The sequence below is a fragment of the Coturnix japonica genome, chromosome 20, assembly GCF_001577835.2.
Source record: "Coturnix japonica isolate 7356 chromosome 20, Coturnix japonica 2.1, whole genome shotgun sequence".
Classification (NCBI taxonomy): Eukaryota; Metazoa; Chordata; class Aves; order Galliformes; family Phasianidae; genus Coturnix; species Coturnix japonica.
Window position 1 is genome coordinate 11885904 of NC_029535.1, and position 27964 is coordinate 11913867.

General features: G+C 44.6%; 1 protein-coding gene across 1 annotated transcript in view; it reads left to right on the forward strand.

Annotated features, from left to right (window-relative positions):
* NFATC2 (nuclear factor of activated T cells 2) overlaps positions 1-27964 on the forward strand; it is a 74069-nt gene that overhangs the window by 18595 nt on the left and 27510 nt on the right. Inside the window, exons 4-8 of the mRNA XM_032448571.1 lie at positions 1812-2014; positions 3363-3535; positions 12892-13032; positions 26324-26381; positions 27256-27380. Of these exons, the coding sequence (XP_032304462.1) occupies positions 1812-2014; positions 3363-3535; positions 12892-13032; positions 26324-26381; positions 27256-27380 (700 nt within the window). The remainder of the gene's footprint in view (positions 1-1811; positions 2015-3362; positions 3536-12891; positions 13033-26323; positions 26382-27255; positions 27381-27964) is intronic.

Consider the following 27964-nt stretch of genomic DNA (forward strand, 5'->3'; position numbering starts at 1 on the left):
ATACAATGGCTTTTTGCTGAAGGCCAGGAAATCCTGGATTTTGACAGTACCATGCTTCAGCTGCATTTCAGTATTGCTCCTGGAGGACCTGGGCTTAGTGGGCTTCCTTATGGGTAAGCAGGGGGATGATTCGCACACTCAGGTCTGTTCCCAATAGACCTGTCATCCAGACCTCTGTTGCCTTTAGTCTTCTTTTTGCCTCACTCTGCCTCTTTCTGAACCTCCTCATGGCTGCCATCATATTTAGCACATTCTAGGCAGTATCGCTACTCCAGTACCAACAACCCTTGTACTTGGAGCCCAGCTCTGCTTCTCCTCTGCCTTGCTGCCAACTGGCACGTTGGCACAGAGCCTCGGATCCTAAATTCCCTCCTAATAACTTAGCAGAGTGCTTGTGTGAGTGAGTTATTGTAGCTGTCTGAGTTGTGTCTGGGCTGGGTTCTGAGGTTCTTCTGTGCATGACCTGTGCTTAAGTCTGTTGGCTTCAGTGGAGCTTTGGGTTGTAAGGTCTCTGGGGCACGGACATCATCTTTGTGTGCCTTGCAAATATGTGCTAGATGAGTAATGGTAGCTTAGCAGAGTGAGTGTCGCTTTACATTTGCCATACTGAAGGAAGGCTGCCAGGATCACATTGATGCTGCATGTGGTCCCTTTCCGGGGGGGATTAATCCTTCTATGCAAAGATACCTCCTGCTGACTGCTGAGAAGAGGAAGAAAAAAAAAGAAAAGAGAAAGGTTTGGCCATGATTACTGTTAGCTTAATCTTCCTTTTTTTGTGATCTTCTCGGACTGTTTGCTTTGCACAACTTCATCGAGCTTTTGTATGTGGACAGAATAATTGAAAACAAATTTAGTGCTTCTCAGACTACAACGTTCCCTTTCAGCTACATCACCAGCTATGTGGTAGATAAATGTCTGGTTTTCATTTTTGGTTATGTGAGAAATTTAGGATGATTTGATTTGTAATTTTAAATGTTAATGAACAAGAAGAAATTTCTTTGTCTTCTGGTCTACGAAGAAATTCTGGCTTTCTCGCTTCTCTTGCAGCAAATACTGTTTAGGAGCATGTTATTTATTATGGAAGGGTCTGTTTGTGTCTTTGAACTGTAGAGGGCCTTGCCTCGAACTCAGCCAAGTCTTCACTGTGTCACAAAACAAAAAGACCATCTCTAACTGTACAGTATTTAGTGGAAGGCAAAAGGAGTGGCTGAAGGTGAACCAGCAGCTGGGGGAAGGATGAATTTCAGTGAGCAGGGACTCAGCCCCACATCAGTGAGTGTGGAAGAACAAGAACATATATTCTTTTAAGACTGTTTAAGAATTTTGCAGACCGAGAGCTTTGTAGGGTGGAGATGTAGGTGTTAAAAGGGAACATCTTCTCCCTGGTGGAAGAAGCTGGTGGGCAGAAAATACGGTGCTGTGAGCAAACAGTGTATGTGAGCACAGTGAGGCAGTGGGTGGTGCATTTCAGCAGCAGTGACAGGGACATGACAGACAAGCCACACTCCTGATGGCCGTGCAGAGTTTTCTGGGTGCAACTTGTAGGCTCCTGTTCATTGCTGGCAAAAATGCATGGTTAATTATGATGACTGAGTTGGAAAATGCAGTGTTTTGTAGCTGAGAATTTACTCTATCAAGTAGTGTTATTGTGCTCTTTGTATCTGTTGTAGTTTCTGTGGAAATAAATACGAGGCATTACTTTTGGAGAAGCTTACTTTCCAATCTCCATATCCACGAGCATCTCAGTACCTCTGCTTTGTTTTCTGAAATGAGGAAATGTGTGTGATAACAGACTCTTAATGTCTTGCCAGCTTCACGGTTACATGGAGAACAAACCTTTGGGTCTTCAGATCTTCATTGGGACAGCAGACGAACGGATACTCAAACCTCATGCTTTCTATCAAGTCCATCGCATTACAGGAAAAACTGTCACCACCACCAGCTATGAAAAAATTATTGGCAACACCAAAGTTTTAGAGATCCCGCTGGAACCCAAAAACAACATGAAAGCAACGTAAGCATATTTCTTTTTATTAGCAAAGTTGTGGATGTTATTTTCTTCCTCCCATGGAAAGCAGGAACTTAAATGGATAAAGATGTCTGTCCTGGAAAGACTCCCCTTTCCAAAGCCTTTGGATGATACACGAATGTAAGGCCCTTATTACTAACATTTGAGCAGACAGTTACAAGTACCTGGGAGAAAGCTGCTCACAGAGTTACCATTCATCAGCTAAGCACGCACGTGTTTTTGCTGTTTGCCCCATTGCTGCTGCAATAACCGTATGGTGATGGTCTGTTGTACCCAAAGTCAGAATGGTTTGGTGTGGACTGAGGAAAATGAGACTCAGATCTCAAGTCCTTATGCCATGGGGATGTGAACAAGGAGCAGTAGGCAGCAGAGAAAAAGCATACATTTCATTTTACAATAGTTAATGGAATAGAAAACATCTCTCCTGAACTCAGCCAAGTGCTCTGGCCATGAAATTGCACTCTGTTGTAATAGGTTACCAGAAAAGCAAGTACAGGCACATCTTTTCTGTATTATTCCTTGCAGTTTTATGGAGGCAGAGGGATGAAGTGGGCACCAGTCTGAAACTTTGGGCTTGGATGTGTGCCAGACTGCATGAGAGTGATTGCTCTGCAGAGGGAAAAGCTGTATCTCCATCCTTCAGAGGATACTGACGAACTTGGCAGAGGCTTTCTTTTTAAGCCCCCCTGCGTCATCGCAAAATCCACATTCTTTCTTTATATATCTTCTCTTTTTTTTAAATAGAATATATATCTAATTTCTCCCTTTCCTCCAGGCCTCTCCTTCCCTCTGCACCCAAAGAAGTAAATAAAAGCTCGCATTTTAAATTTGAGCAGCCAAGTGCTAATGGAACATGACTGTCTCTCCCTAACAAGTAACCCTAGAATAATAAAGCCCTGCACATAAGCAGTGGTGCGGGGGTAGGAAGCTGAGCTGGATTTATCCTCCCCAAATCTGATTTTCATTCACATGGAACGTGTGGTATCTTTCAAATGGATGCAAAAAGATGTTGGCAGTGCTGTTAATACCGTCAGTCACTGTACTCTCTGAGCTGAAGAGCTTAGGTCCTGTAACTATGAATTGGCACTTCCTCTTGCCTGGGCTCTGCTGTAAGCCAGCTAGTTTGCTATGCTACACAGGACTCATTAGAAGTCAGCCTGCACATAAACACACAATGTTGAGCAGCAGCACTGGGTACAGCAATCCTTGTCCCCTCACTGCCCCCTCCTGCTCTTGTCAGCCTCCCTTTGTGCAGGGCTGTGCTGAACAGGAGCAGAAGAGTTTTCCTTTTTACTGGGTTGTGCCTGATCTGAACAGCCTGTGTGTTTGGCAGCATTGACTGTGCGGGGATTTTGAAGCTGAGGAATGCGGACATCGAGCTGCGTAAGGGTGAGACAGACATCGGCAGGAAGAACACCCGCGTCCGGCTTGTCTTCCGCGTGCACATCCCTGAGTCCAGCGGCCGCATCATCTCTCTGCAGGCAGCATCAAACCCCATTGAGTGCTGTAAGTACCCCCTGAGATCTGCCTGGAGCCAGCATGGATGTGCAGACAGGGTTGAGATGCATCGTGCTGTTCGTGCAGGTGGATGTGTGCTCTGAGGAGTGGTCTTTAGAATGAAGGTGTAACAAGCTTGTGATGTGCAAGCTGGTGGTTGGAGGCTTGGAATCTGGACCTGAGTTGGATTCCAGCTCTGTGATGGGAGCACAAATGAAGTGGAGAGCAGATTGGGTTTAGAGGCTTGTGTCCATCCTGGTTGTCTTTTCTAGGTGATAGCGCTGCTGAGGTGTGCAGCTCGGTAGGCTGCAGTTGAAGCAGGGAAAGCCCAGGCTATTCTGGTATTCCCCTGAGGGACAGAAGAAAACTCACAGTTTTGATTTCTAGGGGCATATTCTGTAAGTGTGTAAGCTGAAAACCTGCACCTCCCACTTGTTTTAACGTTCTGGATCCTGAGAAAGAGAGGCCTCCAGCGAGGTGCCCCCAGGGTCACAGTCATTTCTGGAAGGGCTCCACCCACTCTGCTGGTTTACATGCATCCTGTGATGCTTTTTGTTGGTAAATGGTGTCTTTTTTGCGGTTTGGGGATTTCACAAATACAAAATGAACAGTTTTCCTCTCCCTTTGCTGAATGACTCACCCCTTTAGCAGAACCTGTCTTGCCATAAATCATGTTAAAATCATTGAAGAGTTTCTCATGTGCATCTTATTTATTTATTGAGGTGCAGACTTACTTAAATAACAGCTGCTTATAACAGGAGAGGAGACAACTTTGGGTGGAAAATCATGGCAAACTGTAACTAGTGAATCACTGATAAAAACAAACCAGTGGAAATGAATTTTAAAAAGCAAGGCTAAGGAGACAATGATGGATACGTACATTCTCCTGGCAATTTGTATGAGAGAATACCAACTATCAGAGTGTTTTACCATTAAAGAGAAGTTTCTGGGCGCTGTGAAGGGAGTGGAGAGCAGTGAAAGTCACTACCAGGTGTCTCCAGGGGAAACAGGATTCTCTATGTGACCAAGTGCCTGAAATGATAGTGGCCCCAGGTGTGTCCCTGCGGAAACAAAGGCCCATTTGCTAGAGGAAACACTCAGTAAACTGCTCATTCTGTGGGCAGGAAAGGAATTGCAGTGAAGGATCACCTGGTTTCTTCCTTGGTTTCTTTTCCAAGTGAAAATAGCCTATTTTTGCCTGTTATGGGGATGTGCTCAGGTGGAGAAACTGTGGGTATAACACATTTGTCAGCTGTGCAGACAAACAGCACAGGTCCAGATGGATGGTCCCTGGGCTATGTGTGAGCTCACCAGTCACACCCCAGTTATTCCAGTTCTCCTACCAGAAAAACAAACACCACTTTCACTAAGAGTGAGCTGGGCAGTTCTAAGACCCTTCTGCAAATACGCACTATATTTATGTCCATCATTGATGAGCATTCAAGCAGAAATCTAGTCATGGTTTACAGAGTAAGATCACATTTTCTGAACTATATGTGCACACCTAATTTGCCTGTGCAATGACTATTTGCACCAGCTTGTTTACGATGTCGAGGCATTCATTCTGAGATGCGCTTACTTAGATGAGTCTTAGAGGCATAAAAAAGCCAAGAGTGAAGATATTAGTCAAGTGACCTATTTATAGGCTTTTTATAATTAAATAATAGATCTATTATAATTAAATGGAATGTAAGAAATGTTAGTTAGGCAGACAAGACAGTATGTATGAGAAATGTGTTTTCCTGAACTCGTGGAAATAGAGTATGAAGTGATCTGGAGAAATAAGCTTCTTCCATTTAGAGTGTGTGTTACATATTTACAGGCTTTTTGCATTTAAGTAGCGCTTCCTGATGGCAGCCTAGTTCTGGGAAGATGGTTAAAACCATGAGTTGTTTCAGCCAGCACTACTATCGTGGGCTAAATCACACCAGAGATGGCAGCTGAAGTTTCTCACAGCCTGCTCATGTCGCATTGCTCAGATAAGAACAGATAACCTGACAAGCTGTGGTATAGTAGGAGTAGGAGCCCACTGGCTCCTCCTCGCATCCCAGTTTCCTCCTTTCCATGCTGCTGGGATTCTCTTTTTCACCACTGTTTGCTTTTTGTTTTTTTTCATATGGCCACATGGGAGCCCTTCTCCCCACGGCCTCTCCTGGAAGTTTATTTCTTTCTGGTAGCTGTTAATGATGTCTCACCGGGAAAGCCTCAGTAAGTAGCAGCTTTAGGATAGATAACTGCTGTTTCCCCAGCAGTGGGGTTCTCTGGAGAGAGCTGTTGCTACCAACAGAACATCTGAGTGCTCTCCTCAGCAGAAGCCAATCCTGGCCAAAAACTCCCACCAGTGTCAGCAGATCATTAGCTGCAATGAAGCAAGAACTGTGAAGTATCTGCTTTTCTAGGGGGCGATTTGGTTCTGCCTCATCTGTGTCACATTCAGCACTTGACAGGTTTTAGGAGGGGATTTCACAGGTTCAAAGAACCATCCGGAGCAAGTTCCTCCCCAGGCAGCTGTGTGGGAGGAACACGGAGGTGCTATATTGTTAAATGATCAGTTATGCCTCGAAATGAACCTCGGATCCAGACATGCCTGCACATTGAGCAGCTCGCAGAGGTCTTATCCTTTTGCCTGTTGATTTGTTCTGAAGCCTCTGAGGAGGCAAAGGCATCTGAAAGCCCTCTGATAATTGTAACAGGCTATTAGTAAAGCTGCTGTCTTGGAGGTATGGCACTGGAAGGGTGAGAAAAATCTCTTCTGATCGTTGCTCCACGCTGACCTTAAGTTTGAGCCTAAGCATGAGTCCTAATCTCTTGAAGTATTGAGAATATAATTGGAACAAAGCGCTTCTCAGTTACAGTCCTTTGCTGCCAAAATACAGTATTGTCATCATCACCACAGCACGTCTGAGATCAGAGCAGCTATCACAGAGCTGCAAACGCAGCTGTTGTCACACAAGGGAGTGAAATCTCAGCCATGAGGAGTCCTGCAGTTAACTTGGCCCTTCGTGTGCAGCCATAACAACAACAAGGCACACAGTGAGTTGCCCCTGGAGAATTTTGGTGTTTGCAGACCTGGTTGTTATTTTCAAACCAGTCCAACAATATCTATAATATCAGTTCCATTTGTTTCCTTTGTTGTGCTGAAGCTTGTTTCTTGGTGAGTGGTTGATCAGTGGAGTTGTAGCTCTCCTCCTTGGCTGAGATATCCGTGGGGTGGAGAAGGAGCAGCACTGAAGGCATTTCAGAGCACCTACAAAAGCACCTGTGAGAGACTGCCTGGTTTCCTTCCTGCTGCTGGAAAACTGCTTAATGCAAATGTCTGAGATGTGAATGTAAGGGTAGAAGTCCGATTCACACTGTCACAGATTTAATTCTAGTGGGTCATGGTCAGAGCTGCCCAAAGCGTCTCACAGTTCTTGTTTCATATAATCTGTGTTTGATGAAACTGAGCTGTGCTCATGAATCCCTTAAAATGCAAATGATGACACTTGGCACGAGAGAGAGAAAAATTCTAAAACCTTGTTCTTATAATAGATGTTCCACGGTGGTAAAAACAAAACAAACAAAACTTATTACTAAAGAACAGTGTGTCCATCTAAGGAATTTAGAATAGTTTCTATTATTGACAGTATTTTGTTCCACTGAATCGGGTCAAATATTTTATTTCCCTTCAATCAATTTCCCTGGAAGTTTCCTTTATTTTTCTCTCCTTCTAGTAGATTTTCCCATATTAGACAATCTGAGCCTATGATATTTGACACATTAATAACTCCGGAGGAAAGAGCGAGTCATTTAAAAGAATGCTGTCCTGGCAAAGCAGGGAGCACTTTTCCTCGGCTGTGAGTTGTGCTGGCTGGAACACAATGGCAGGCAAGAAGGAGCCCTGCTTTATTGAGATAAAAACATAGAAGCAATTGGTCTCTTTGCACCTGAGAGATACTTGTCGGCAATTTTAACCAGAACTGTGATAATTAAGAGAGCAGCATGGGTTCCAGTTGAATTCAGGGAATTCCCTCCATTCACTTCAAGATGGCCATGCAGTTGTATGTAGTGCAGCTCACACAAAAAACTGCTGCTTTTCCTAACGTGAAATTTGTCTCTCCTAAAGCACAAAATTTTACTGTTCTGACATGTTTTGCTAACTGCAGTATGCAACCAGAAGATTTTAATCTGGAAAATCTGATTTAGAAGGAGAATGCCCACCCTTTCTGCAGGCTGCAGGCCTTGCTGCAGGGCTGAACTCCAGTTTACTTTATGCCTTTGCAGTACTGCTGCTGCTGAAAGTAACCAACCCAGCATACTATGCATTTCTGTGCATAATTTCTGAGCATAATTTAAGCTTAGCAGATCTCCTCCACAAGGGATTAAAGGGAAATGCTGTGCATACCCGCAGAGATGATCGACAGAGAAGTGAACCGAGGCCATGGTTTTCCTGTCATTAATCACATGCTGGTTTGTTGAGCTGGCTGCAGTTCATAGAAAGTATCGTACTTATCTGACACTGCTGCCATCGGTGCTTGTACTCCTTCATATGGGCATCATGAAATAAATTATGTGCAGAGAAGGAGGAAAAGTCCTCTATTCTTGGCACCTTTTTCTTGGGTGGCTCTGATCAAACTGCAATTAAGTCTTGCTGGTAACAAGTTGGAATCTGACACATTTCAAGGCTTTGCAACACAGTGGTTGGAAATCTGCTTTATTTATGTGGTTCTCACTTAAGCCTTCTGCCACTCCATGCTCTTACCAGGAGGCAAATCAGCTCCCACAGTGCAGCTCCCAGCCTTCACCTCTTTGCCCACCCAGAGAGCTCAGGGTGCTCTGGTGTGTGATGAATGGGATCAAAGTCTCTTAGGACATTAGTGCATTGGATAAGCAGAGGGCACAGGAGTGCTGCTCCTATCAATCCTCCTACAGGCAGGCAGTTTGCAATAAGTAAACACAGTGTGACAAGAGGAAAGAGATATTTACTTTGGCTCATTAAGATTTGCGCTGAGCTGGAAGAATTAATCCCACAACAAATTACACTGCTGCTAAGGCGCTGGTGTTGCTTCTAGGGTTTAGGAGGGTTTTTTTTAGCATCAGACAGGCAGCTCTCCCTTCTCCAACCCAGCAGGAACTGGTGGCTTGAGCCAAGAGCCTTTGGGGGTCTGAAAAGTCGTGTTGGGGTTGGTGAGTCATGGAGTGAGGGCTTCCTGCAGGCTGGGGTGAGGTGGGAGCAGGAGGTCCCAAAGAGAGACCTGGACATTTGGCCTGGGGCATCTGCTGTGCTGGAGGTGCAGGTCTGGAGTCCTTTCAGTATCTCGATTTTAGTTTATGTGGCTTGTGGTGACAGTTACAGGTAATTAGAGGTAATGCCAGCTTTGTCCTCAGTGAGTCATGGGTGGTCCTCAGTCCTGCTTTTGATCATCCAGGATAAGATCCCTTCTGAACTGTGCTCAACAATAGGATCAGGTATAAGGACATCAGGGCAGTTTAAGCTCTGGATCCAGAGTTGAGGCAAGTGTCAGCAAGATAGCACAGAGCAGTTATTCTTTGGCCTGTACTAGACAGAAATTTGCATGGAAGCCTTCAGCCACTCTGTGGAATAAGGCATTGAGTAACTACAATGATGGAAAGGCTATGGAGTGTCTGCCCTGCAAGCAGTTGTGCTCTGTGTGGAGTTCACAAGCCTGTTACTCCCCAGAGGCAGATCACATTGGTGTTTTCATTCTGCCTACGTTTCCTGATCCAGCCCTCACTCTCATTGCTCATGAAGAAGAGAGATTGCCTAGACAGTTCCTCTCTGGAGGCTGTTAAGATACATTTAGCTTCAGTTAAGACTTCTCATAAAACGAGTCAGCATTTGGGCAAGACAAGGCAGCACCTGGAAACCCTCCAAACCGGTGGAAGGAAGCATGATGCTCGGGCAGCACTTGAGCTGCTGGTGCAGGGGATACATGGAGGAGCCACACTGATAAAGGGATAGAGGGGCTCTCAGGCAAAGCTGAGATTTCCTAAGGGGCACGTATGAGTAACACTATCCCAGGGGGAATTTGGAGCCACAATAGATGTTTCCAGGTAGTCATTGTCTCAAAATATCCCCTTCCTAAAAACCTAAAAGCCTCTCTGCCAAAGAAGGACCAATTGCAGGTGCTGTGGGAGGTGAGGAAGCAAGAAGAACCCTGCCTTGGTGCTCTGCTTATGGTCAGCTCGTACATTCCATGTACAGCATGCAGCCCACCAGCCTAGAGGCTGAGGTAGTCTTTACTCTTCTTCCACCAGCTGACGCAGGAAGGGGGACTACAGGGACAGGTTGTGTGGCAGGACAGCAGCATGTGGACCCCCAGGCACTGTGGGCTGGGCAGGAGGCACAGGGGCTGCATTCCTCCCAGCTGAGGCTGCCCAGGGGTGATGCAGTGGCTGGGACAGCTGCTGCCTTTCTCTTTTGTGTCACTGTTTGCATTGTGTTTCTTGGCACCATGCATCCATGACATCTTGATTTGCAGACAGTCAAATAAAATAGAAAAATAATGCCCCCTATTAATAGGTTGGCACACTGCTCCAGGCCAAGTGAGAGTATTTCTATAGCATTTGCTTTGCTGCCTTATGTCAGTAACTGTTGCTATTGAAAGTAAACACCCCAACTGGTTAAATCAACAGTGTTTTGTTTATTCAAAGCTCATAAACTCCAGTAGCTGTAGGTCACTTTATGAAGTGTCAACCCCTGGGGGAAGAGAGGGAATAGTGTGAAATTATTGCATACAGTCCACCCATCATGAGCCATAGAGGAAGGGGATTTATTGGCAATTAATATTTCTTGCAGAGGAAAATAAAGTAATCCTGTTGAGGCAGTTCCATGCTGAACCTTGAGCCTCCCTTCTAGTGAAAACGGGGAATGGGGTGAGATGTTCTTGCAGGCCTGGGTGAAAAGTAAAATCTTGGAAAATGAAAACTGCTTTTTTAGAAAATGGTTTGCAAACCACCCAGTGGGAGGAGAACAGTGCTGGCAAAACACACAAGAGGAAGCCTGGTGTTCAGTAGGTAGATGAATTCTTCCACCTTTCCCTTTGGCATGATATCTACACTGTGAAACTCAACTGGGAGATTTCTAAATGACGTGATTCTGCTGCACGTTTAAAGTAGGTGTGGGTTTTGGGCACCTATAAGTTACTAATTCTGGGTCTGGTTAAAAGCTCTTCTGGAGATGCCCATAGCCTCTGCCTGCTGTAGCTGTGCCTGCACAGAGCTTTGCCCCAACCTGCTGCTGGCCAGTGTGGGGCTGCATGAGGAAATCCCAGAACTCCTCTGCACGCTGCAGACTTGCAGGCCGTGTTGCTCAGCTGCCCTGCTTGGCTGAGGGTTCCTCAGTGTACCTGCTGCCCTCCCCAGCTCCCTGGTAGGTCGTCACAGTGTACACAAACATTGTGCTGGATGGAAGTTGGACCGAGTCTTGGTCTTCAGCAGCCATTTCCAACTTGCCTGGATCCAGATGTAATTAAGATGACTCAGATGGTAATTTCCAGGCTAAAATTTGTCCTTCAGCCCGAAAAAGCCTTGCAAACCACTGGTCGGTGGGATGACAGGTTACAGAGCTCTCTGTTGACTCACTGCAGTCAGTAGGAGATGTAGATTAATCTGCAATTTTGAAGATTTGGAATGCTCAGGAAGTGAACAGTATGGATTGAATAGGAATAAACAGTGTTCAGGGCACAGTGTAAATACATTTTCTCTTGAGTGTTGTAGACACGATCTTGGTTACTGCTATTAATTCGTAAGTCTTTGAGGTTCCAAACCTTTGTGATAAATCCAATTATGAACTCATCAAAAGTGTGAAGATTTAGGGCTTGGAATTAATCATGCAGCCATGTGAAAGAAATTAGCAGCTTCTGTGAAAGTAATCTGAATATATATTCTTAATTGGCAGCATCTTAGCCCAGCTGTTGTAATATATTTGAAGGGAACAATGAGTCATAAGGTTGTTTTAAATAGATTTTTTAAAATGCCTTTTGAACGGCGTAAGAAACTTACGGGTATTGACTTATTTGTATTGCTGACAAGCACAAAAGTTGTTGGATTGCAGAAGGGCTTCCGCTGAGCTTGTCTTTATTAGAAAACTTGCCCTCCCACCTATGGCTGTTGACATGGTTTAATGCTTGTGTTTTCCCTCCAAATATGCCAACTCTGTTTAGATGCAGTGGGAGAATTTGGGCAGCTCTTTCTGCAGCCAAGAGCTGTCAGGTTTTCGGCTCTTGCAGGTTTGCAGAGCAGTAAGAGGATGAACAGGGTGCCTGCACCACAGCTCTGCCCATGTAAGAGTAGAAGCCCAGCACCGAACATGTAGGATAGATAACATGCCCTTATTTTGTCCCAGCAGCAACTGGTGTTCAGTGAAGGCAAGACACAAGTGCTCAGGGCCTCTTGGGAACAGAACTTTTGTTACAGAAAGTTAAAATCCAGCCAAGGCAGCTGCTAAATAGATGAGCGGCATCCTCTGGAGGCCTTTCCAGTTGGGGTGGATGAATCTGGAGGAGTTTGAGTGCAGGTCACGAACTCACAGTTCACCAGCCCCAAACTGCTGCCCACCTGGTCTGCTCACAGTGAAGCTCGTGATGATTTCCAGCTGTCTGCATTGCAGGGAATGATTCTCACATCTTCACTTTCTTCGGCTCCTGCTACATGTGAGCAGAGTATTAAGGTGAGCTCACCAGGAAGGTGAGCAGGACCCTCGGAAGCTTTCCTGACCCTGCATGTGGCCATTTTAACAGGAGGAGGGGAACTCAGGTGGAGAGGTGGAGCTTTCTAGGTTTTCTGAGTGGGAATAGAGAGTAGCACAAAAAAGCCGGAGCTGCTGTGCCCCCGGCTTCATGGTTGACCCCCGGCCGTGTGTGGGCTCTGTGTGTGCCCATGGAGACAGTGCGGAACCAGCTCTGACATTGGGCCTGGTCTGTGGGAGGCAATGGGCATTTGTAGAAAAGGTTTATTTTTATTTTTTTTCTGAAGGAATTTGGTGTTATTCAGTGGAATCCTCTCTGCAGGTGGAATTTTTGGGCTCCAGAGCTGTAGTGCCTGCACTTGAAAATTTGGCCATTTATTTGGAAACAGACATGGGCAAGTTCCAGCTCATTCATCCAAGCTGTCCTTTTTCAAGGACAAGGAGTAAGGCCAGCACAGCTGAACGCTGCCGCCAGCTCCTGAATGTTTCCAAATAAAATGCCTTGAGTAAGTTTATTTTTCCCTCTCAAACCTAAATTTAGCACCCTGGAGAAGCTGCTTTGGCAGTCATGCAGATGGTAACGATGACAAGATCAATCTGTGGATAGTTCTGGGCAGATTTGGAAAGTGCTGGTAAAACAGAGTTGATTTCATTCATGTCTGTGTTTTGTCCACAGCCCAAAGGTCTGCTCATGAACTTCCGATGGTTGAAAGACAAGATATTGACAGCTGCCTCGTCTATGGAGGGCAACAGATGATCCTGACAGGACAGAATTTCACAGCAGAGTCTAAGGTTGTGTTCACAGAGAAAACTTCAGGTAAGGCAGTTTTTTCCTCACTTCCCTAATGAGATAAGGCAAATCTGCAGTACTGTTGTGTCTTGTGGTATTGTCCTATGGTTTGTGCTCAGGAGTACTCAGCCCTTCTCTAGTGAGTGATCCCCTTCAGGTTGCGCTAAGTAAAACCAAATCTCTTGACTTGAGTTAACCATGTGAGTGAAATTAGTCCTGGGAGCAAACATCTGCATCGTTGGCCTTGCAGGCACTGTTGGAAAGTAAATCAAAGCCACGTCGTGGGGAAGGCTCACAAGAATGCAGACACTGGGGATCAGTGGAAAAAGGACCAATTATCAAAGAAATGAAATGACCATTATGTGCTTTAGTGAGCAGTACTGTAGAAATAATAATTGAAATGAGCATTTCTTATTGCAGTGAGCTGCAGTCAGAGGTTGGGTTTTCTGCCCTTAGATGTCTATGGGGGAAAAATGTGCATGGTGTGCATTTTAGTATCAAAGCAAAATATTTTTATACACATAGTGAGATACAAGAGTGCATCACTTCATCTTCTATATTTTTTCAGATATTTTTACGTTGATTGTTTCCACATTAATAGTTTCTGCATCACTTCTCAGAATCCTTTTAAGCATAAACAAAAGCGTTTATTTCCCCATTGTAAAGGGAAACAGTGCTGAGACACTGGGTTAAGTTCTGCAGCCATCTCAGCCTGTGCACACCCGTGCTCCTGCCCTGCTGAGCGGGCTGGTGCTGCATTCTGCACACAGGTTTGTGCAGCAGGGCCCAAGTTCATCCTTGGGACAAGAACCCTCAAAAGCCTGTTTTGTTCAGGCTGGAACAAAACAAATCAAATTCAATTCAAAGAGAGAACTTAAATACTATTATTATTTTGTTTTCAGCAGACCTACAAGTTTTAGATCATGTTTTGCCAGAGGTTTCATGTAATATTGCTAGCTCTTGGGCAGCCACGAAGGGCTTGGCTCTTTATTTGCTTGACTTACACAGAGCCAGTACAAGATGCTCCCAAGCCCTGGCTGGTGTTGGATGAACATAAATAATAACAATAATGAGTGGTTACTGGGAGTTATTTAATTGCCTAGCATCACCTCTACTGCTTTTGCCAAGTTCATGCTATTATGTTTTCCTAATGGTGTGCCATAATGAGCATCACTTCATTTCTGACTCAAAGAATACCTTGCCCCAGAAAGCATTCTCAGTGTGGTCTAATAGTTCAGGTGGGCAGCAGAAACCCAGCATTCAGCTGTAGTTAGTTACCTGTTTTCTGGGAGTGGGAGTTGTTTCTTTTCTATCATGCATTGGCAGGCATTTCATCTCACCTCACTAAGCAGTGTTTGCATTTTATTGGATTTTCTAAGGCTGTTTTACAAAGTGACATTTGTTCGTTTGTAGATGGTCTGGACTTGAAACAATTTACCCTTCCTTAGGCTTGATCTTTGTATTTTGAATAATGTGCTCTGTAAGGAGTTAACAATGGGCAGGGAACAGAAAAGCACTTAGCAGTATGAAAGGCCAGACTCTGCCATCCTTTACTCTTGTTGGTTTCAGACTGACAAAGGAATTAGCAGTACTAAAAAGCAGCAGTTTGTTTCATGTCAACTTTGCAGTCTCTGCTGTTAAGAAAACACACTGTTCCTACATTGCCTGTCAGTGAACTATGGCAGAGAAGGCATAAGCACTTTTTCAAGTGACTTACAAGAAGGGGTTTGAGAAATTTCATTTCCCAGGCAAGTTGCATGTGTGTGATTTATTGGGAAATGCTTTTGGCAAAAAATAAGAATCAAGCCTAGCACTGATATATATGGGCATCCACAGGTAAAACTGAGGGGAAAAAGGCATTTTAGGGGACCCAATTTCTTCTCATAGCACCTGCAAGGCATGCTGTTTCTCAGTAAGGAAGTCAGAAGGCCTCTGAACTGTGAAGGCTCTGATGAGCCTGTGCAGTCAGTGCAGTTTTCTTGGCGCTCTTGGTTTCCTTTTGAGCCCATGAATTAATTCCTTCCCTCCATGCTGCCACTGTTCCGTCGATGTCAGCGAATCATGAAGGTGCATGGGAACATGCTTGGCAGCCCGCGATGGTACCTGTCCCAAGAATGCTGTGCAGTAACTCAAGGAGATGATACACTAAGAAGGAGGTAGCTCTTAATGCCATTTCGAGGAAACAGCTGAAGTGCCCAGCCCCTATTTCCGTATGAGAGTAGGGAAGGCTCTGTCTGGAATAGATGTTAGAAAGTAAAAAGAACAACAACATTTTCCGCACTAAATCTAAAGCTTTTCTTCACTACTGGGGAAACTGCTCCTTTTTTTTTAATTCTTTTTTTACCTCCTGGTAGCGGAGAGCCATGACTGATCCCAGCAGCAGCGCTCAGTCTGGAGCAGAGATTTGCATGCTGGTGTTCCATATCCTGCTCTGCTCCCCCGCTACCTCTGCAGCCAACCTCAGGCTGCTGGATTTTGGAGGAATGATTGGCAGAGGGGATGTTTGGAGGCTGGGAAGCCTAATTTCAAACCTTTTGTCTGGATGAGAAGTGTGTACACAGTTTGCTGGTTTGTAGTGTGTCCGGGGGACTCTGTGCTCTGCTACAAGCTTGGTAGTTTTTTGTGTATCTGTTCACTGCTTTATAATTCAGCAGTAACTCTTTCAGATACACCCCGAAGTGCTTTTAGTGTGAAGGTTTCTTTCTTTAATAGATATACATTAAGATGAGGAAGGTTTAGAAAATGAGCTGGATGTGCAAATTGTGCAGGGGCTGATGTGACTTCAGCCGAACACAGTAGATGGAGAATAAAGCCTTTCTGCAGGGCTTGTACAGATTAATGAGTGTCCCAGCCAGGCTGAAAGTTGGGAACTTACTCACCTGTGACTTTCAGCTTCTCCCTTTATGAACTGTAGACTATTCAAATTACTATTACTGCGCCATGCCTAGTTGTCATTGTGTTAGGCTGCATGGACACAGCATAAAAGGCCGGTTCTGCAACTGAGTGTCTCAATTAGAAACGTTACTGGGTGGAAGAAGGAGGTGGATACTGCACTCACCCCAGAGAGCTTGCTTGCTGCAGCTTCTGTCTGCACAGCACTGTGCACAGAGCTCTGATAAGCTGCTCAGCAGCAAACTAAACCACAATAAACATGAAGGTGGGTGGATTGCTCGCTGCTCGCATGACCTGCCTGTCGCGTCCTCTCCCAGCTCATGATGCTGCCCCGGGGAGCCTCTGAAAGAATGGTACCTTTGTGAAGGCAGGAACATGCAGCAGCTCTCGGGGGAAACACAGTTTTCTCGGAGTTTCATTTTAACAGCCACAAGTCTTCTCTGTGCCAGCAAGCGCTATTTGATTTCCCACCTTTGCTACTAGTTTTAGCTCTACCAGTAACTGCAAGGGTGAGAACAGCAGTGTGGACAAGTATCTATTGGGTTTTGGCATGGTATGCTGTACCCTGCTGATGTCTTTGGTTTGCCTGGATTTAAGATTAGAGTAGCAAGATTCCTTTTTCTTTTCCCAAAAGGTTTTGTGCAAGCACTTCTGTGCAGTGAGGTGCTGTCCTGTTCAGGGTTTCATAGATGTTCCACCACCTGGGTCTACCTGGGGCCTGGGGTGTGGAGGTGTCTGTATTGTGCCAGGTGCTGGTGTTGAAGTCTTACAGGGCTGAGTAGCCTGCTCTTGGGGCTCACAGCTCAGATAGGTTTTGCATTTCAGATGGATACTTAATGCTTTCTTCAATTTCCTCTGGATTTTGTGGGCAATTGTTCACTCATTATTGTGACACAGAGAAATGTGGAACTGTTTGTACCTGCGACCAAAATACAGAATGCTTCTGAGAACAATAATGAATAGTTTTTACATCTCTGTTACAGAGCACAATAGATGCCATTTTCCCCCTAGAAATACCTGGAAAATAAAGAATACTCCCAAAATTACATTGGGATTTCATTATGAAATTAGCCGCCTTTTTGCATCCTAACTACAAACTAGTGCAATTAACTCACCACCAGGAAGTCTGTGAAAGACTCATTCTAGGCTTGCCACAGGAAATGGCAGCAGGAAACAAACTGAAGAGGCTGGAGCTCAGTGCTTTGTGTGTGATGGAGGGGATGAAGTGCTTGCGATTGAACTGCTGATGCCTAAATACGATTAATGTTCTTAATGCTAAGGTTTACCGACATGCAAGCATTGTAGTTGTAAGTTCATTTTAAGGTTGTGTCTTTCTGATGAACGATTGTAATCTCTGGCTGCTGTCGGGCAGGGAAGTTCATGCATTAGAAGAAGTCAGTGCAGCACATGCAGAAGCAGAGCTGGGTTCAAGATCTGAGCTCAGACAAACCTAACTGAGCCTATCTATGAGAATAAAAATAAGTCAGGGGAAGTTATGGGATGGGATTACCCAGATAGAAATTTGTGAAGTGTGTATTTTTTTGATTTTGATCTGGAAGAGAGAGCTGGGAAAGTAACCCTGTGGCTATCAAGGGCTTTGAGTGTGCTAAAGGTCAGGGGTGTTAGTGTTTGGGTATGGCCCACATCTTACAGTGCAGTTAAAAAAAACAACAACACGTAGCAGTTTGGGAATCCCCCCTTGTATTTGTTTTAATTATCATGTCATAATTTGCAAGTCAGATGCTGTTGGTTGCATTGTTTACTCCCATTTGTATACTGGTTACTGCTGCTCTGCTATGAGTGATAGAGAAGTTCCGTGTTTCTCCAGAAGAAAAGTGCAAATGGACTGGCTTTCCCGTGCCAAACTCTAATGGTGGCCGCACGGACATCATGAATCATCGCTAGGACAATGTGGGTGGTGGAGGAACAACCCAAACAGAAAGCGTTCATCTTTGGAGGAGATCCACCGTAAATCTTCCAGTCCAGCAACACAGTGCAGGGAGAGGAGGTGGTGCTCTCTGCGCCCTCTGAACTGATGCAGCTGTCAGGTCTCTGAAGCGTGGACATTCAGAGTCCATTCAACAAAAATAAATCTTAACAGCCTCCAGATTCGAGCAATAGAGTTCTAGGGTTTTTGTTGTTGTTGTTTAGTTTTGTTTTTCCCTCGTGTCTGTCTCAGTAATATTTTTATGGCAGTGGTTTCTTAGGATGCTGTTATCTGGAGCAGGTGAATCTGAGCATACTTGAACATCTTGAGCATCTGCTGCTTTCAGGAGAGCTCACTGCAGGGCAGGAACAGGACTGCTGTGCTCAGTGTGCACACCAGTCTGCCCTGGGAATTAGTGACAGCAGTGAGTTGAATCTTTCTTCTGTGCAGTGCCTGTAATGCTGTGTGTGAAGGGAGGCGCTGAGCTCTGTTCCCCAGCTACGAACCACAGAGCCTGTGCTAGCACTCAGAACAGCAGGAGTGGAAAGTCCTGTCAGTCTTTCTTCTTTCCTCTCTCTTTTTTATCCTGTACCTCCTCTAGCTCCATCCTTTACCCCTCTGGCACATCTGACAGCTTTACTAAAGCATTTAGAACACGGTTCACAGTTCATTGCGTCACCACCATGCCCATGCACGAAAGTAGCACACGCCTTCATGTGCAGCTTCAGGTGAGCATCTGGCCTCCAGCGTGTGCCTGTCCTAAGGCCGGGCACTTTGTGCTTCTCACATGCACGTTTGTGTGTTGCTGTCCATGGGAGGTGGCCGTGGGAGTCAGGCTCTCATTGCACATCCAGCTGTACTAACTGCAATGGGTTGTGTATTGGGAAGCAGACAGGTTCCTGCTTTATCTCAGCATCTTACATTTACATCCCTTGCAATGACTTGACTATCACTAGAACAACAACTTTAGCTGTTCTAATGGTATCCGTCCCACTTGCACTGTGTACCTCTATCCGTACCTCTTTCCAGCACTTCTGTACATCTCTTACTGTAGACATGTACTTTGTTTTAATTCTGAAAAAATAATTTCATTTCTTTGAAACAGACTGCTTTCGAGTTTAAAAGCAACCAGGCAGGATCTGTAGGGATTTTGCTTTCAAACTCAGTTTTCAGTATTGCTGTTGTACCACAAGGGAGCAGATTCTTAGATTTCTACTTGCTAGAAAAGTTCTTGTTTATAAAGCACAATACATTGGGCCCAATGATGCTATCAATCTTCCTGCACCACTCCCTGCAAAAGTTAAAAGGAAATCACAGCTCCCTAGAAAGGTTTTATATTCACAACTTCTTGATAGGAAGAGTGATTATTTGTTACATACATCTTTGGTTCGAATGGACAATTGAATAAAAATAAGCTAAGAATGTATAGCTTGGTACAATTCCACCCTTCTGGTCTGCAGCTGTAGCAAGAGAGCAGAGGACTTGTTTATGAAAAGCTGCCAAAGAGTCCAGTGAGATGGGGCAAATCCTTTGCTGATGGGGAGACTTCAAGAAGTGGTTTTGGCATAGTGACCTCTCAGCTGTATGCTGCCAGGCCCCAAAGGGAGGAATAGGGCAGCCTGAACAAGGGGCGATGTGTTGTTTGAGCTGCAGCCCCTATGGAGGCTGAGTTCAGAGTCAGTGTTGCCTCACATCTGTGAATCCCAAGGCACGCACTGGCTGACACCATTGCAAGTGCTCTCCTATGCAGGAAATGCTTTTTGCAGCCGATACTTTTTGTGATTATGTGAGTTGATGTTTATCTGCTCACAGTCACTCAGACAACTTGAAACGTGAGACAGTCTGCTGGACAGTGCAGTTTGCTGTAGGAAGCTGTGGTGGGAGGGCATTATGACACTAAGTGTGAGCAGAAGTTGGCTTGTGTATTGGTAACAGTGAGGAGCTGGGGCTGAAGACTGGCATCTTCTGTGGGAGATGTGAAAGGAAATTCTAAGATCGTCTAGAGCAACATTCCCCTTTTCTGTTGTGACAGCCTGAAATGCCTCCCCTTACCCCAGACAAGGGACTGGATGGCAGTCATCTGTCTGACGGTTTTGGTAATGATCAAAAAATGTCCTGGAGAATTCCAAAAGTAGCAAACGACTTTCAACAGTTTTCTCTTTGAACTGAATGATGCAAAATTATTGATGCAACTTATTCAGCAAATCAAAGATGAAAGAGAAACACAAAACATTTTGAAACTTTCAATTTTTTCCCCATATGCATTGAACAGAGATGTTTTGTATCTCAGTTCAGCAGACAACCTTAAGGCTCTCATGCAAGCTGAAAGCTCCGCTCTCTCTCTGGATTTCTAAAGCAGTGAACTGAAATAGGTTTAAGCAGAAGAGAACTGAGAGGAGCAGAACCTGGGTCACAACTCAGTCACACACACTGCTCACTGTCCATCACAGTGTAGGTTTGTAAGGTATCTTAACCTGAGGCAAAATTTCAGCATCTGGTGAAAACAAACCAACAAATGACTCTTTATTTTGTTATGGAAAAGGCTAAGGGAGAAAGTACAAATCTCTGGGGATATCTGTGGAGTTGGCAAAACTAAGAGTGATACTGGAATTTGAAATGATTCCATTTGTTCACAGTATGTGAAGTTCTGCAAAGAGTATATGAAACAAATTTGTTATCTTGCTCTTTTTCCTGATAGTGTAGAAAGCATGCAAGCACTGCTAGCACTTTTTCTGCTCTGCTCAATTTGTGGCTAGACTTTAGCATCAAAAGCTGCATTCACATATCCAGCTGCAAACCTGCGGAGCGCTGGATGGGATGACCCAGGGGTTTACATTGTTGTCTCTGTGTCAGGAGACCCATCTGATTTTGATGTTAGCTGAAAGTGATCACCTTACAGATTAATCTCCTCTCATTATTATGCCTTGCAGTGCACTGTATTGACGTGGCTGCACAGCGGAGCACAGGACTTGCTTGGTAGCTGTTGCTGCAAAAAGAGAACTAGGGAGGGTTGGGGGAGGATTGTTTTCTTTGAGTTTCTGTTCTGTTTGTTCTTTCTGAGCAAAAGAGAAAGGCATCCAGCAGATACCATCATTTATGAGTGTTACTGCAGAGTAACAAGTGTTAATCAGGCAGATTTGAGTTTGCCCTTTTTTGTTTATCAGATTGGAGAGTTTCGGGGTAAATAGGACATGTGCTGCTGTTTCTTGCGGTCGTAGCTGCTGAAAGCCCAGCAAATCTTTCTGTGCACAGGTTTACTGTGTGGCCAAATGTGCTGCTGGGGCAGGTGTGCTTGTAATCCCTCAGGACAGCTGTTAGACATGAAGCTGGGGATCTCAGAAAAACACTGCAAAACAGGAAAAAATCTAAGGATCACACAGACAAAAATGCAAAGGAGTGTGTGGCTGCAGAAATGGAGTTGCCATAGCTGTCAGAGGCTCAGCGAGACAGGGTGGAATCCAGTGTTTTGGAAGGTTTCCCCGTATGACACAAGATTTTGGAATTTTACAGCTGGTAAATCCTTATTAACACAGGCAGCCCCTACTGGCCTGGATTCCCTGGCTCGCTGTTTGCTACGGGGGCGCCCAGTGGCAGTGTGCCTGGTCCTTGTTATTCAGCTGTGAATCTTAATTGTTTGAAGAGAAAATTAAAAAGCAATAATTCTGGGAATAAACAAATGGCAGGGAGACGAGCTCCCATCACCTGTTGACAGAAAATTGATCATTTAAAAAGCTGGCACAGGGAGTGGAATTCCCTATTCTCCCACTTAGTCATCGCATCCTGGTGTGACTCATTTTATTACATGGAGGTTCCCAGTGGTTTTATTTTGAGAGGAGCTTTTGTTTAATAATTTATACACACACACACACACAGGCACACATACAAACACACATAATTTTAAGAAAACAACTAATCTATTTTGATGAGTTGGCATAAGGGGTTATTTGGGAGAGCTCTGGTATGACAGGCTGCCTCTGCTGCTTTCACTGCTCAACTACTGTGTGGTTCTTTTTAGTGTGAATTGAATTCCTCAACAATAGCTGGGGAGAAATCTCCTCTAGACTCGTTCTCACTGTGCAAAATGTCAGATGTGGGGCTGGGCTGGATGGCGAATGACTAATCCGTTGGCCTTTTACCTCCCAGACCTTGACTTGTAGCTTTGGCCTTGGTGACTCAAACTCACGTCCTCAGTGAAATGAAGGCACTGGCCTCAGCTCTCTATAAACAGAGCCTGGTTAACTGCAGTGGGCAGCCCTGCTTCAGAAAGAAAAAGAAATCAAACTCAGTGAAAAAGTCAGTAGCTCTTCTTTTGCAAGCTGTAATTTCATTCATGCTGTTTGCTCTGAAGTTTAAAAACTGTTCTGAAGTAAAAGGAGGCCACAAGTGCTTAGGTCTGGGTGCTCAGCAAACATGAACCAGAGTAAGTTCCCTGCTAAAAGCAGAATTAGTCCTCAAAAAGAGCAGGAGATTTGTCCATGTTTTCCACATCCCAAAAGTATCTGTTTTGCTGGAAAGCCCTTGTTATTCGCTTTGCTCTTGAGGTGGCTTAAGAAGCCTTGCCTGTTTCCAGAGTTGCCTGTTGTGTACTGATAAAACTTGACAGAGGCAATTGTTGGCTGTTCTTGGAAGAGTTTCCCAGAAGCACGTTGAGCTGGAACAATTCACTGCAAGCCCAAAGGGAACGCTGCAGAAACGCGTGGTGGGGGCAGCTGCCCCACTAGGTACCAGGCTGGATTTCTGCATGGTTTGCTGCCTGGGAAAAAAGGTAACAGGTTGTTCATTAAGTAATTTGTGTAATGCTTGACTGAAAAGCAATGTACATTTTCAGGCATAAAATCACATGCAGGCGCAGGATCCCGTACAGAATCGGCACAATAGTGCGCTTAGTCTGCAGCTGGAGAGAGCTGCAAAGAAAATTTCCTGAGCCTCTCAGTCCATCAGTCATACTTGTTCAAATAAAGCAGTAAGTTTGTTTCTCTGCAAGTTACTGACCCCAAAGTCATGAGTAAAGGATCATGAATAATGTGTAAATGCTGTAACTGGTTCAGAAAACCTTTAATTGGCTAGTTAAAAAAAGCCTTAGAAGGGGCTGCAGAGAATCACCCCAAGTGTTCCTAATGCAGACTGACGTTTTGATTTTCCCCAAAGTTTGAAGCAAGATTTTTGGTATGATCACGGCTTGAGCTAGATAGGGTAGAATTACTTTCTTCCAGCAACTCATTCATTCCTCCAAAGAGTGCTGACACAATCAGATCTCTCATTGGGGTTTAACGCTACGTCTCATAACCCTGAAGCAGCACAAAAATCTCTATTTCCTGAGCATTTCACTGACCTGTGGTGTTAAAGACTTGCCAACTAAGACAAACCATTAAATGAGCAGGGAACCACAACAGTAAAAATATTGCATGAGGCAGCCGTGGCTGGTAAGACCTCAGGGTCTACATCCAAAAGTATTTTATCATCTTGAGTGGAACCACCACTCCATTCAGAGATGCGGATTGAATTCCCCATTGGGGAGGTGGAATTTGAGATGCACCACACACGTGGAGCTGACACTGAGCTTTCATGTGGGCCATATTCGTACCAGGACGTCCTGCAGTGCTCTGCATGGTGTGTGTCACTGCCAACACAGCTCTGCTCTGCACTTTGCCTTTTTGAAAATGCTTCAGCAGAAATGATGCCATCACACTATTGCAGTTTTGCACTAGTGCAATTATTGCACTGTTGCACTGTAGTGTTTCCTTCTGCCAAAAGCTCGTTGTAATCTGCCTGTCTGCAGGGGTTAAAAGGAAATGGAATATTGATTAAATTGAAGTAAAGTTCATGCGTTCACAGCTATGGAAGTGACACGTGAGACAGATGGAGCCATATCATTGGAATTTAAGCATGGAGGTCAGCAAGTGAGCTGTAGAGTGCTTATATTCAACAGGGCTTTGGAGCCTAAAGAGCAGGAATTGACACTGCTGACAGATTTGTTAGGATCCTGTTCAGAAGCTGTGAGCATTATTATATGCAAACAGAAGCATCCATCATTGTTAGAATGATAACACTAGATACCATTATTTCTTGTTAGGTTGGGCTTTGTCTCATTGTCCCCAGACTTTGGACTCAGCCTAAACATCATTTGATTTTTATGGTTGGCTTCATTAGCTTTTAGCGCAGTTTCAGTGGCTGGGTTACTAAATCAAGTCAACTGTGACTGCGGTTACATATGCTTCACAGGCCTCGTGAGTATGGCAGATGACTTTCACAATTATTTCTCTTTTATTTTTTGCATTTTGGACTGACAAATCCTTTTGATATCTACCTTCTATGCAGAGTTAGTGCAGTTGCATCTGCACAGACTGTTTGAATTTAACAGTATAGAAACAGAGATGAAAACACTGCCTGGAGGGAAAGCAGGCAGTCAAGACATCTTCATATTTCATTGCTGAGACTATTCCTGATGCATGTCTCTATTAGGACTTTTATGTCACATCCTGTTTCGTATCTTTCTGTTTTCTTTTACCACCTCTTCCTCAGAGGGCCATAAATTCATTTGGAGTTGTTTTGGCATATGTGGTAAGGTTCCTTAGCACCTACTATGATGGTTTCTTTTCACAAGAGTTACCTCAAAGGGAAATCCCCCCATTAAGTATTTATGCCTTGTCATCAGACGATGTATTTGGTATCTGCAGTATTAATCCCACAGCCTCCCGCTTCCCCAAATGTATTTACCATTGCAGCCATTGTAAAGCATTAGCTGCATTAATAGGGGTTTAGATTTAACCTGCATCAGCCCAGACCAGTGGCCAAAGCAAGTGCTTGTTATTAACTAGTGGAATACTTTCCATTCTGCACTGCACAGCAGTCCTCTGGGATAGCAGGGCTAACAGCAGCCAGAGAGAGCTTGCTGCTCCAATTACACTGCTTACTCTGACTGTCTCCTCCCTGCCACCCATTGCTAATCCACATGATAGTGTGGAGAAGACAACCAACCTGCTGGGGGGAGACTTGAAATGCTGAAAAGAGAAGCCAAACACATTTTGTGTTTCCTCCTTGCAACAAAATGCTGTGGCAGGTGCTGGAGGGAGGTGTTTGGACATTGCGTTGCAATGGTGATGTGTGTGTGTGTGTGTGTGTGTGTGTGTGAAGATCAAAGGGAGGAAGGGGCACATTCTGGGCACCCAGGGAAACCCTCCTCCTCCTTGTGAGTGTTCAGGGGCCAGAGTGTAGCTGAGGTTTCCTGGGTAAGGGATGGCAGAGGAGTCACGGTCCTGTCGGGCTCACAGGGCACAGTGGGACCCAGGGGCTGAACCAGTGGGGCAGCTGCGATGCAGAGCAGCAGCGTGAGCCCTTCCTGAGGAGATGATACCCTGAGAGCTGGGCACATCTGTTAGCTCAGTGTCTGAGGAGGGGAGAACAAAGAGAAAGCAAGAGAAGAAATGCAAAATGCATTTAAAAATACTCTTTCATTTCCCTTTTTGCCAGAAGCAGAAGTACTTAAATAACACAGGACAAAAGCAGCTTTTGCAGCATTTCCAAGAATCAGGAAAAATAACAAGTCCTCTGAGAAGAAGTGTTTTTATGAGACTTTATGCTGTGCTACCAGGCCTGGGCACGCAGGAGGGGAACCCTGCAATTCCTCCCTCTCTAATGCAGATGCCAGCCCCATGACTGCAGTATTTCAGAGCATAATACTACTCATTTTAAAATGAAACTTTCAGAAAGATAAGAGGCTCTTTTTTTTGAGGGTACTGGACTTGTTCCTATGTCAGAGGAGATGTATTTCTTATTATCACATGCTGAAGTTTTATATTGCACATGCAAGAAGTAAGTATATATAGTAAGAAGCTCTTATATAAGGAGCTCTTCAGAGAAGGCCCTGGACACCAGGCTGACCATGAGCCAGCAGTGTGATCTTGTGGTGAGAAAGGCCAATGGTACCTGGGGTGCATTGCACAGAGTGTGGCCAGCAGGGTGAGAGAGATGATCCTTCCCCTCTACTCTGCCCTGGTGAGGCCACACCTGGAGCACTGTGTCTAGTTGCATGCTATGGTCTCTGTGCACCAGAGCTGAATTTTTACTTGGGCTTTCCTTTACCTCCTCACCCCCACTGTCTCTATTGCACTGGTGGGGAACTGTGTGGTCTTAGCTTAAAGCAGCAGAGAGTTTGCTGCACCCCTGACCCAGTGTGACCATTAACGAGGTATGTGACCTAATGGTGCCCTCCCTCAGTCAAGCTGTCTGAAATCAAGGCTGCTAAAAAGCAGGTGTTGCACCTGTGTGGAATATTTCATTCCTCAGTTTGCTTAATTTCTATATAAACATTTAATTTTAATATGTAAGTCTTTTCCTGGCGACAGAAGTGTTCGATGATGTATTTAAATTAAAAGCTGTTCCTTTTGGTTGAAATTAAGTCAATTTTGAAAGCTTTGCTCTTAATTTGCTGCTTCTCTCTTTCTAAGCCTTATGATTTTAAAAAGGTACAGTTAGGTTAATACTGTGATGTTCTTCTAGATGGGCAGCAGATCTGGGAAATGGAAGCAACAGTGGATAAGGATAAAAAACACTGGATGTCCTCTCCTTGAGCTTCTCAGACAGCAGCTTGTATTCAGGGGGTAGTTTCCAAAGAGTGTCTCAACAGAAAGAGCTGCTATCTGACTGCTCTGAGGAACAAATGTCAAATGCTTCAGTAGTAGATGTGCTGCAAAAAGAAACTATTCATTTAGCAGTAACCCACAGCAAATTGAATAACTGCTAGATTTTGTGTTCTCGCAGAAGACTCTATTGTATCAGCCCAGTTTTGAAAGAGTGCTCTGCAGGATGCTGGCTGTCCTGACTTCCTTTTGCCTATGTGGAAGTCTTGGGTGCACTGTACTGTGCAGGACAGGATTTGCACTACAGTATTTAAAATTAACGTTGGTCTTTCAAGGGAATGAGTCTCATTGTTCACTTTGCTACTGGGACTGTACTGTAGTAGCTCAGCACATTTAGGCACTTGCATTGCCATGGGCCATGCCTGCCCTTGCGGAAGAGAATGAGGCACTCACTGTTAATTTCCATGGAATCAAGGTCTGGCTGTAAGTAAGAAACCTATAGAATAACCCAGTTTATTCTAACACAGAGAGGGAAATCTACAGTACTTATTTGTTTATCAAGCACCTATTCTGTGTCTTTTCTTTGGATCTGAGATCTCTCTCTGCAAATTGAGGACAACATCAAGTACTGGAGAGGATACAGCACGTACAAACCAATTTCCTAATACCAAAAATATTCCTGTTTTTCACCATCTGTTCTTTTTTCTTTCTTCCTCACATACTCTTCTTTATAGAGATGAACTGGAAGGCTTCTCTTCCTTTATCCCTGGGCACGTAGTGGGGGAGATGCACGCAGCAGTCTGTTCTTGGCCTGTTACTAACTCTGTGCCGTCACCCTTCACTGTTTCAGAGCATGCTCTTTGTAGAAATACCGGAGTACCGGAACAAGCACATTCGCACACCTGTGAAGGTGAATTTCTATGTCATCAATGGTAAAAGAAAAAGAAGCCAACCCCAGCATTTTACCTATCACCCAGGTAATTCTCAAGGACAGAGCAAGTTGTTGCCTAGTTCTCATAAGCAAGATTTTATTTTCCACTGTGTTGTTTCCCCATTATATGAGGATCTAAATTTTGCTAATTTGATTCAGCTAATTGCAAATAAGTGCTCAACATCTGTTTGGTTTAAAGGATGCATGTGATTTCAGAGTTAGAGTTTCCCATAGACTTAAGGGGACAGTTATATAGGCCCTGGACTGATTCTGCCTCTTCACTTGATGGGAGTTTGCCAACAGCTTCAGTGGGAGCAGACTCAGTTTGTGACATGATTTGACCCTGTGATAACAGTGAGCATTGCTGACGTGTACAACAGTAAGAAAACACTGGATCTGGGAAAATTAACAAGGGCTTGGTATGGAGGAAGAAGAGTAATATATACTCTTCAGAATGGAACTTGTTGAGAAAAATACAAGTGCTTTTGTGATGTTTTGACTCTTGGGAATTGGTGAGCAATCTCACAGAAAACACAACAGGATTACTAATGAGATTCCCAGAATTTCTTAGCTTTGGCTGGGAGAAAAACATTGTGAGAAAATCAGAGTATTGTGCTTGTGGAAACCAGA